We start from the raw sequence: 12,136 nt of genomic DNA, 5'->3' as shown, positions 1-12,136 counted from the left end.
AAGTCGTTTTAAAAATTTCCCATTCATTACTGGTGGTAAAAAAAAAAAGAAAAAAAAAAATTGCATCTTACTGGGGCCAACTAGAGCTTGTCATAATCCTGGCAACTTAATTCCTCAAATACAGAAAGAAAGAACTAGCTAGCTCACCTTGCCGGGGCCCATCTCTATTAATGGTTTCTGACAGGCTAGGGGTGAAGAGACACACAGCATGCTGAAAGGTAGGGGAACTCTGTAACATGAGTGACTGGCAATATTCCATGACATTGGCACAAATCTACAAAGGAAGAACAAGCAGTAACAAAAATATTAGCTCCCCAAATGCCTCATATCATGGAAATCCAGATTTGAAGGAGAACAAAGTTATAGATCAGTTTGTAAAATTACAACAAAGTTACAAATCAATTTGTAAAATTACCCACATCTATTATTTTTCTCAAATATCTCCAAAAACATAAAAAGCTTAAAGAATAGTTACACAACTCTCACTCCTCTTACCTGCTGCATAGCCAGTTCGATCTCATCTTTCTTGCTCACTCTATCCCCCTCCACATTATCATCTTGAAATTTAAACTGACGCAGTCTGTCAGAGCCACCAAAGCGACTTAGTAGTCCTAAGCACTGGCGCTAAGGAAAGAAAAGATACTTTTTTGTTCATATCTATTTGTATATGTTTAAAGTTAGTGACCTATCTTTCTTGAGGGAGATAAAAAAGAAAAACTCAGTGGGGAGTGAAATCACTTGTTAAAGCATCTAATTTCTTACTTCCAACTGACTCAACTAAAGTTAGCAATATTAAAATTTACCTTTCTGCAAATGTATTTACTTGGCAGACAACTCATTAAAAGAATATTAATTCTTTTAGCAGTTAACCCCCACTAAAATCTAAGTGCTTGCCAAAGATTTTTTGTATCACACCAAATAATTTCTTAGTAGATTCCCATTAAATAAATACTAATCAGTAAACAATGAGAAGCAAAATGAGATGGCAAACAGAAGCAGATTTGTGATAATTTTGTCTACTAAGGCTCAAATTGAAAGGTTCTTACTCCTGTGGCTGCTCCTGGGGACTTCAAAAAGGAGTTGGGAACACAGAAGTAACCTTGGCAGATAAATCACAAAGCTCATTTGTTGGAAATGTTGGTACTTTTCACTTGAGAATATAATTGTTCCTAAGGTTCTCAGTGGGAAAGGACAAGCTTTGCAAAATTGGCAGTAGGTCCAGAATCAGAGATGTCGGTTCCAATTACAGGTACATGACTTTTTGCTATATGTCCTGGGACAAGTTACTTAACTTCCTCAAGCCTCTGTGTTCATATTTCTAGAGTGATAATAGCAATTCCTACCTTATAAGATTATTGTTAGGATTACCTGAGACATTGAATTGTATTTAAAGTGCTTAGTACAGTGTTCTGCACATAGTAAGTGCACAATAAAAACACGTTTAAAACATTGGTATTACACATACACACACTCACCCCTACATATATACATCCATATATATTATATAATATCTAATTTAAGCTGATGTTAGTTTAAATAATAAGTATGGATGTATGGATAAGGCAAAACATACTAAGGAGATTATAATATAAACTTAATTTGTCAAAATACTCTTTTTAAAACTTAAAACTGGCTGTTTGCTATTCTTACAGACAAAAACAGATGCACTAACACATTTCCAGAGGCTACCTTATGAAAGATGCATCAAAAATATTTTTTTCTCCCCACCAATGAAAAAAGTTAGAAGGCTTAAAAAAAAAAACCAAAAAAAAAAAAAACAGAGTATTTTGGCTTGGTTAGAGAGAGTACAAGCCTTTCTGGAGTGCTATTTGACAATGACTCAAAATGTACTACTTGTATACCCATGCACCCAGTGATAACAATTATGCTGATGGTAGCACTTTTCTTTTGGAAACTTGAAAAACAGCTCATGAAAAGAGGACTGGTTAAGAAAATTACTGTATCTAAAACAATGGAATATAAATTCTACTATATAAATATAATTCTTCTGCAGCCAAAAAAAAGTGAAGGTGCTCAAATCAAAGCAGGCCAGGAGGCTCCCAGAAAGACTGTGATAAAATATCTAATTGATAAGCTATCTACTATGTTTGAATATATTGAAAAGAGATTACATAACTGGAGGAGAGTTTGGGAATAAATTAGAAATAAGTACATAAAACCAAGCAAATAAAAAAAAGAAACAATTACTTACTCTAGGAAAAACATAATGTATAGAAAAGTAACATATGGTCCATCCATGGCTTATTCATAAATGACATTTCATAGTAATAATAATATAACACTAAATATTAATCTAATCGAAATTATGATACGATTAGAGTTGGGGGTGGGGACACGTTACGAGAGAGGTATGTATTGTATGACGGAAGAACAGGGGTAAAGAGATCTAAATTCTCATCCTTCTCGATGGAAGGTCAATAGATGACTCTTAAAATTGGAAAATCAAGTAGTAGTAACATAAGCATATTATTTAGAGATATGAAAGAATCAATTAAAACCGTTGCCGGGTTTACCCAAATTCAGGGAGCAGAGTGGGGAGGATCAGTGAGAGGACTGTTGTATTTTGTTACAAGTCTTACATCTGCTCTTTAAAGAAGTAAAAAAATTTTTTTTAATTTAAAAAATAAAAAAGAAGTAAGAAAGAATCAGTTACCTGGAATCTTCCAATATGTCCCTGTAGCTCCATTAGAGATCCTTCATTTACATCAACATCAAGTTCACTTAGTATACCTATAACATTTGGAATGCTTTTAAATGTAGTTTTATAATCAAAAAAATAAAAACATTAAAAAACCAGGAATGGTAGTTTTACTATTTTATATTTATATATGTATAAATATATATATTTATATATATATGCATAAATAGACACAGACTCTACCATGAAGGAGGTTTGAGAAATACGACTTTACAAAGATTGCGTACCACCACCACACAATATGTAAGTGTACCACACCACATATTCAGTCATATGCAAGCTAAATCTAGACTGAATCAGTAATTCAAAAAGGCACTTCAAAGTTTTTGAGAAAAATCTACTTTTTATTTATAAACATAAAAGTTAAAATTTTCTAAACTCAGCAGTAAATTACTTTCTCATGCAACACTTCAGAATATAAAACACTAAGAGTGAAATGCATTTCTTTTTTCTTTTATCTCTTCTATGTATTGTACCATTTGATTTTTTTTCTTTTCCCTTAGGCAAAGTACAGTTTACACATACACAAAAAAGTTGCCATTCAATTTCTCAGTTTGGACCCATTACGAAATCCCTAAAGCTGATCAACCTTTTATAGTACCATGGACTCGCTTTATTTCTATTGAGCCCTCCAAGCAAAGCCATGGGTCATTCTCTCCACTGGTTTACTTCTTTGTTCCATAACTGTAGCCATGAGGAGAACCCAGCTGATCCTGTCCTAGCCACCCTAACTAACTATCCACGTGTTTTCACAATCCCTTTAATCCATTTCTTACTTCCAAGCATACACTCCATAGCACATAACCCGGAACCTTATCCTTTGCTCCTTATAATGACAAGCCTTCCTCCTTTTAGATTTCTCAGCCCATCAACCTCTACACAAACCCACAGAAAATACTCATATCACTTGGCACATGCTGGCTTGTTACCTCACCTGCACCTCACTGCTCTACTAGCTCCTTTCCCTTTCCCACCTCCACCTCCACGGGGAGTAGGCTCCCAGAATCACTCTATTTAATTACTTTCTAAAATTTACCCTACCGCAGAGGATTTTTCCGCACTATCTAAAAATGTGTTCAGGTCTCCCTTGTACTCCAAAACAAAACAAAACCAAGTAAAAACCTGGTTAATATCAAATTCTTGAAATATTTTTTTCTCCATTTGTTGCTTGTGATTCTTATGCCCTCCTTTTCCATCTTAACCCCTCGAAAGCTGGAGTTTGCACTTAACACTATCATGGAACTTTGGCTTTTTCCTGTTTGTCTCTAACCTTTCTGATCTCTGCGAGCTGTGTTGCTGTTCCCCAGTTCTTTCATTCCTCCTGCACACCAACTGCTGCCTCTATTTTAAAAACCTAGCAATTCTCAGATTCTTTTTTCTTTTGGCAGCACCGAGTGGCATGCGGAGCTTCCCCAACCAGGGATCGAACCCGTGTCCCCTGCAGTGGAAGCACAGTCTTAACCGCTGGACCGCCAGGGAAGTCCAATTCTCAGATTCTTAAGACCTTTCCACTACATGCCACCTGAGTGCTGTGGACCATATATATCATCCTCAACTCCAAAACACTTTACAGAATATCTGTGGGTCACAGATAAAAAATTAACCTGATGATAAGTAGTTGAGGAGGTACAACATATCTGGCACTGGGCTAAGCATTTAAGACAAAACCATATAGTAAAATTATAGGATAATACAAAACCATATGTAATCAAGGGCTGAACTGGGCAGAGTAGGGTTAAGAGGAGTATAAATTATTTTTAAACGTTATTTTTAAAAATTAGGAGGGTATTTGGCATTATCTTTTAAAATTATTTTAAAGTGTGTGTGTGTGTATATATATACACACACATGTATGTAATGGTATATATATATATATATATATATATAAGTATATTTATATCTGACCAAGCACTGCCAGGAACTTACCAAGCCTACCAGCTCAAATATACAAAAATGTATATGTATACGTACACACACACACACACACACACAAAGTTATTAAATGCCACACTGTTTGAAATTTTTAAAAAGATCGGAAACAGTCAACGTGTCATAGGGGTCTGGGTAACCACCTCACAATTGGAAAACTATTCCACCAATTAAAGAGTGAGGTAGGAACTATACATGCCGATGAGAAAAAATCCCCAAGACATAATGTGGGGAAAAAATTACAGAGCAGTGTGTATGGTATTTCATTTGTGTAGGGAGGAAAAAATTTTTACACCACGTGCAGAGAAACTGCTGGAAAAACAAAGTATAAATTGATAATTGGTTCCTTTTAGGGAGCAGGAATTGCTGGTCAGGGTGCTTTTACTTTATTCTTTTATTTTGTTTGAATATATCATGAGCATGTTAAAATAAACTGTGCCTTTCTGAATATAACTTTAATACAGTGACAGGGTTAAATGCTGCTATTAGCAAAATACAGAATATTTCAAGTATTTTTAAAAAGTAACGAAAGGAAAATTCATCAATAAAATCACCTTGCCAGAGGATCTGATAAAAGGTAAATTCTCTCTGTACTAACTCAGGACTTCTGGATTAAGACGGCAGAATGAAGTAGTATCATAGAATGTCCCTTCTATAATCAACCTACAAATAAATGAAATTCACCAAAAAGGGAAAGGGGCCAACTAACGCCATAAATACTAAAGCATGGTGGTGGTTAAGGGAAAAAAAAAAGGGGGAGATGAAGAAAATTCCAGGGGAGTAAGTAGCATAATTCAACTCATGACCCTCATCCCACCCCTCAGAAGCAGTACAGAGAAAAGAAGATAAGCCAACAAACTCTTGCAAATTCTCATGGAGACCCCGCAATTTGCAAAGAAGCATATTCGGGTGATTAAGTAAATTAAGTAATTAGGAGAACTAGTAATTAGGAGAAATCAAGGTAAAAACCATTTGGAGAAGAAACACTACATTGCACTATGGGACCTTAGTAAAGGCAAGAAGGGTGGCCTGTCTTGGTATCATCTCAGGACACTGGAATGAAGTGGGGAAATGAACATAATAAGCACACAGGACTAAGACACTCCAAGGCTGGGTGGAGTTGACCCTGGGATCTCCTCAGAATGAGCACAGGCTCTAAGTACCTTAACATGCACTGCACTCCGCCCTGCCGAACTCTCTCCTTCTCCCAACACAAAGGGCTCAGGCACTGAGGCATGCCCAGAGAGGAAAAAATATTGCGGGTGTTGGGGCAGAATCAGAAGTTGGCCTCAGACTTCTCCACAGCAATATAAAGATGGAGGTAGTATAGGCTAGTAGTTAAGCACACAGACTAAGAAGCCACACTGCATGAAAAACCCTACAGTATTATTTGTGTGACTTTGGACAAGTTAACCTCTCTGTGCCTCAGTTTCCTCATTTGTAAAACATATGACATTATTATTAATAGTAGGCCATGCTGTCATTCAAGAATAAAGGCAACCTTTAGATGTTTGTAAACATTAGAGAGTTCAGGGAAGATTATATACTTTTTCTTAGGGGAGGGGACCTCAATATGAATTAAAAATACCAAGAGATAAATCAAAAGAAAGAACTCAGAAATGGTGAAGCTATAGGAGGAAAAAAAAGAATTGGTGTTTTTCTGTGAATCCATGCAAATATATAAGTAAAACTAAATAGCTGAAGTTATTATGGTTGCAGGACTGAATATAAATGATATTTACTTGACAAAGTAAAAATAATACAAGCAAACAACATGAGGGTGGAAGAAGTAGTGTAAAATAACTCATTACTTCATCTTTCACATCAGGAGTTAGTTGATTCTGTCTAAAATTTATATGTAGTAAAAAAAATTTTTTTTAATGACCAAAATATCTTAGTAATTTATCATAATCTTTTTTTCTTCTTAATCATAGTGATCTTTTAAGAACTAATATCTCTTGCACACTTGTAGTAAAGAAACATTTGTCTGGAATTCATCAATGTCTTCAGTTTCTCTTCAATTAGTTTTTCATCTGTAAAGTTCACATAAAATTAAATAGCTGTTTTCTAAAACTGCATGTAAAAGGTATCCCATTCTCGTAAATTACCTCTGTATGTCTGTTTCTCTCCACCGCCCCTCCACCCCACTAATACATACATATACATAGAGCAATGTTTGAAAAGCTACTTACCAATGTTAACATTTGATAATTTCTAGATAGTGGGATTTGAGTGTTAATTATTTTCTTGAATTTTTTATACTGACCGTATATCACTTTTATAAACATATTACTTCAAATAAAGGCAGTTAAGGGGACTTCCCTGGTGGTCCAGTGGTTAGAAATCCGCCTTCCGATGCAGGGGACGCAGCTTCAGTCCCTGGTCGGGGAACTAAGACCCCACATGCCACGGGGCAACTAAGCCCGCGTGCTGCAGCAGAGGATCCCACGTACCGCAACAAAGATCCTGCGTGCCACGACTAAGACCCGACGCAGCCAAAAATAAAATAAATAAATAAAGATTTTTTTTTTTTTTTTAAAAAGGCAGTTAACTCTGTTAGTTCCAATCTCAAATAAGTCATATATAGCTGCAAAGTAATAATAACCTCATTCTATTAAGTGTATGTCAGTCTGTAAAGCACTGGTAAAAATCCATTCAACATAATCAACTCACCAGGAAGTGCTGCTTTACTTATAATTCCTGTCAGCAGAGCCAATTCCTGCAAAGATCCAGCACTAACATCCTGACAGCGCAGGATTGCTTGTATGGTATCAGAATGAGAAATGAGAAACTGTAACACCTAAGACGAAGAAAAGGAGGGGAAATGGAAAAACAGAGGTGGAAGAGTAGAAAATTGTATTATAAATTTATATCCATCTGTTTAATAACATTGAAGCAAGTAATTTAATGTAATGAATATTAGATAAGCAGTTGTCTTTTGCATTTACGTAATTTATTTCTTCAAGAAGCAAACATCTAACTAAATTTCATAAGAAAGCTAAAGATAAGGATTATTTCGAAGTTTAGAGATTAATACACTTAGAAGCTACTATAGAAGAGTATAATATAACTTGGAACTACTGTATGAAAACTATTATTTGACCCCTATATTTTTTATTTTTGTCTAAATGGAACTAGAACATGAATTTAAAATGAGTGTGTACAAAAATGACTTACTGGGACTTCCCTGGTGACTCAGTACTTAAGAATCCACCTGCCAATGCAGGGGACATGGGTTTGAGCCCTGGTCCGGGAAGATCCCACATGCCGCAGAGCAACTAAGCCCGTGCACCACAACTACTGAGCCTGCGCTCTAGAGCCCACGAGCCACAACTACTGAGCCCACGTGCCACAACTGCTGAAGCCCGTGTGCCTAGAGACCGTGCTCTGCAACGAGAAGCCACTGCAATGAGAAGCCCACACACCGCAACAAAGAGTAGCCCCCGCTCGCCACAACTAGAGAAAGCCCATGCACAGCAACGAAGACCCAATGCAGCCAAAAATAAATAAATAAATTTATTTATTTATTTTTAAAAAATGACTTACTGAATTCAAGTTTGCTCTGTGAAAGTCTGACTAGTGTGACATGGGGACAGTCACATAAAAGCTTTTGTCTAACTCTCCTTTTGATATGATGAAAATAAATGAGATACAGATCTTGACCTCCAAACTCTGCCCTTTCAGCTTAGCATTTTACAGTGTACCATCATAGAAGACTCCACTCATTTTCACATTCAAACAGCTTCTTAACTAGAGTATAGATGCCCTGAAGGCAGGGACTACACCACAACTGGCTGAACATTTGAATCTCTCAGGAACTGTGCCCCTTTTATTTTTTAATACAGATTCCTGGCCTCAGCCCATCATTGTTGGACATGAAACTCAGTAATCTTCATTTTTTAAAGAAGCTCTTCAGGTAATTCTGCTACGCTCAGTATAAGACTGGCCTTGTATCACAATGTCCCACTTCTACTAAAAAACCTTAATCTCGAGAAAGTAGAAGACAAAGTTTTTGAGTGTTAAAGAACTGACTCAAAGGCCGCATATGAAAGGGGTAGAATGTCACCTAGACTAATGCAATATAAAATCAGGTACCACACTAGAAACAGCAGCATTCTATCTTGGGAAGGTATGCCTGAAGACTGATGGCAGGGAAAGCAGATAAAATCACCATAAATTATTAGGATGTGTCCTAATTCCTGAGGGTATCATAATAATAGAGCAACACAATAAAAAACTGCAGATTCTTAGTGATAAGCCTAATTAATCAGTGAAAGGTTAAATTGTATATTGCATTATTAGTCTAAGAAACAAACATATTTTTGAAGATTTCACTGAAAAGCATTGAAAATAAAACTAATTTATAGTGTTTGAAGGAAAAATATTTTATTAGAAACTCACTTATTTAAATTACTCATTCTTTAAATATCACAACTAAATGTGGCATTATCATCTATCTTTTGTATTTTCTGCAAGGTCTAATAAAGGAACAGCATTCTCTAATAAAAATACCTGGTTAAATTACATTTTAGAAGCCAGCTTATTTCTATCACAATAATTGCTTCCTTTTGCAGAACAACAAATTTAGATCTCTTGCCTTCCATCTCACTATTCTATTAATTAGCTGTGGTGTTTCATTCAAACAAGAGTACAAAAACAGACCAATGAAGTTCAGAGCAAAGTGCAAGGGGTCTATCTGCAATACCCAGCTCTGCCACAGACAGAACGATTAAGGTAAATTCACGTCAAGCGTTCTATGCCTAGGGCTTCTGCGTTTGTAAAATAAAGGTTTTGCACTTGATGATTTCTAAACTAAGGATTCCTCTTACCTGCCCTGCTGCCTGCAAGTGCTGGGCCATACTAGACGTGAGGATGACCTGGCACAAGCGGAGAGCTGGAAGCAGAATCTGGCGGTACCGGTCCACTGGAGTAGGGATGAACACTGGGGCATCTCTCAGGACAAACATGCTTGATTCACATCCAGTGAACAAGGAGAGAGCAACAGTCCAACAGTTAAAACAGTCCCCGACCATCTCCATGGCAAACAATCACAGGTGGCTAATTAAGATGTGAAGCTACTAATGAGGACTCTGTATCCCAGAGGTACAGTTAGTGAAAACAGTTATCTGAATGTTTTAAAATCTTTGTAAAGAATATTTGCATAGATTTGAAAAGACAGTGCTAAAATTCCCCAAACATACTTACTCTACTCTAAATGTTCCCATGGGCCACAGAGACTATGTGTGAGAAACAGACAGAAACAAAAGTTACTCTTCCCAAATTTCCCTCTTGTACACCCATAGCCAAAAATGAATCTACATTGTCCATTATATAAAATAAAACAAGATTTTAAAAATTAAAATGAGATTGTAAAATCACTTAACCTTTAAGATTAGGTCTCAGAATATTGTATTAATAAACTATTATTTATTGTAAATATTTCTATTTAAATTTTTGAACAAAAAAAAAGGTTGCCTGTTGAAGAGAAAAGAATGAAAGCAGAATATGGAAATAATAAGAAATAACAGAAAGGCTTTCCAAAGACAGGCAATAATAATGTGCCATGAACTGAGGAATACAATTTACTCAATCCTCTTCACCTAAGGTGAAAGTAATAACTCTCATGTTTAAAACCTTAGAAAGTGATATTAAAAAAATTTTCTTTTCTAGAAGTAAAATATTTCTATAGTTAAGCCTGGAAAATCTCAAACATACAATTTGGCAATGGATCTTTTGAAGAAAATTACTCAAACTGACCTAAATGTTATTTAACAGTAGGAGGGTATGCTGTAGGCCCTAACAATGCTGCAGCCATGCAGACAAAAAAGAAAAAATTCATATTCAAACTCAACTGAGAAATCTGCTAGAAAGTTTGAAACTTAAAATAATTTCACTTGAAGCTTTCAAATTAGCAAGCAGTTGGTAAAATGTTAAAATGAGAAAAATATAAAATACTATTCAAGTCATCAAGAAAAGAAAATCCACAACGAATTATAATTTCATTACAATACTTTAAAAGACCAGTATAACTGAAAATATGTACTTCTACTAAACAGAACAATAAAGTTGGGAAGAAAAACATCTAACAAAATGCTCTCCCATTTCCCTCTTATGTTACTGCTCTAAAATGGAAAGCACTAGGTCCCTACCCACTTTTACCCTTATTAACAACTTCCATTTATTAGTTAATGGCAGGGGTATATGACCAAACAAAACCATCAAGATGAGAGTACTGCTCCAACAGAATTATAAACGGCAAAATTATGTTTGAAATTTTTTTTTCCTTAATAATCCTTTACTGGTAACTTTAAAAAAAGCGGCAGGGTGGTGGGGATGGTGGTGTGATGAATTGGGCGATTGGGATTGACATGTATACACTGATGTGTATAAAATTGATGACTAATAAGAATCTGCTGTATAAAAAAATAAATAAAATAAAATTCAAAAATTAAAAAAAAAACATTAAAAAAAAAAAAGAAATTGATATGGATGCTTACCCCTGTGGGTTCATTTCTGGGCGCATGTCATAGACTTGGCATTGTGCCAGCCTCACAATCACCCCAGACCTCAGCAGCTCTAAAGCACCCTGTTGTATCTTGGCCACTCTTGTGAGAAATGCCTAAGAAGTTATGAAACAAAAATCATCAGTACAGACATCATAGCCAAGGGTCTCACATTAAAATGAGACTTTCTCATAGCACATTTCTGATGTGTAATCATTGGTGAAGAGAAATTCTGAGCTAGCTAGGAAGGGGTATATTATACCACCTTAACCATAGGATTTTTATGAGGAGTAAATGGCACAGCATATCTGAAGTGCTACATACGCCTTGCATGGATTAAGCATTCAACTAAATCATCATGTGGGCTTATGGAGGGCAGGGAAGATTGTTTTGCTCACAGCTGTATCTCTACTACCTAGTGCCATACCTGGCATGTAACAGATATTTAATAAATACTTGTTGAATAAATGAAGGAAGGAGGGAAAACAGAATTAATGAAGAATCTAAGACTTTAGTGCTTCTCTTATTGTGACATTTGTGGTATTTTTAAGCAGGAGGAAACAAATTAAAACAGATTTGGAGGAAAGGAAATGAATTATATATACTGTATTGAAAAATCCTGTGTTTAAAGTAGAACCAGCACATCTACACTGGAATTTCAACAGGCAACTAACAGTCTGATTTTCGTTGCAGAAGGACATTTTTGCTCACTCTTCTCCTCATAGACCACTGGGTGTCATGTCGCTTTGCCACCACCAGCAATCGAAGTGAGTAAGCAGCAGTCTCAGTACCCAACTAACCCTCTCAGGACGATTTCAACTCAACTTTGGCATGCTCAGAAGATACAGTTCTAGCACATGTCCCCAAATTTAAAACTCCTTAGAAATGATTACAGTTTGTATGCAAACTGTAGGCCATGCAAAATGTAGGCCACGTTAATTTTCTTTAATATATCCTTAACCCCAAGAGGAAATGACCTGTTGAT

General features: G+C 35.9%; 1 protein-coding gene across 2 annotated transcripts in view; it reads right to left on the bottom strand.

Moving 5' to 3' along the window:
- The window catches only part of NUP205 (nucleoporin 205), an 85,984-nt gene that overhangs the window by 11,645 nt on the left and 62,203 nt on the right, over nt 1-12,136 (bottom strand). Inside the window, exons 33-38 of one of the 2 annotated variants that reach the window (XM_082398056.1) lie at nt 11,146-11,267; nt 9,478-9,616; nt 7,322-7,448; nt 2,675-2,751; nt 496-624; nt 148-274 (exon numbers count right to left, since the gene is read on the bottom strand). In XM_082398056.1, the coding sequence (XP_082254182.1) occupies nt 148-274; nt 496-624; nt 2,675-2,751; nt 7,322-7,448; nt 9,478-9,616; nt 11,146-11,267 (721 nt within the window). The remainder of the gene's footprint in view (nt 1-147; nt 275-495; nt 625-2,674; nt 2,752-7,321; nt 7,449-9,477; nt 9,617-11,145; nt 11,268-12,136) is intronic. The other variant, XR_014246364.1, reaches the window with a different exon arrangement.

Source organism: Balaenoptera borealis (genome assembly GCF_965194805.1).
Source record: "Balaenoptera borealis genome assembly, chromosome: 7".
Taxonomy (NCBI): Eukaryota; Metazoa; Chordata; class Mammalia; order Artiodactyla; family Balaenopteridae; genus Balaenoptera; species Balaenoptera borealis.
This window is presented reverse-complemented; position numbering and strand designations above follow the sequence as displayed.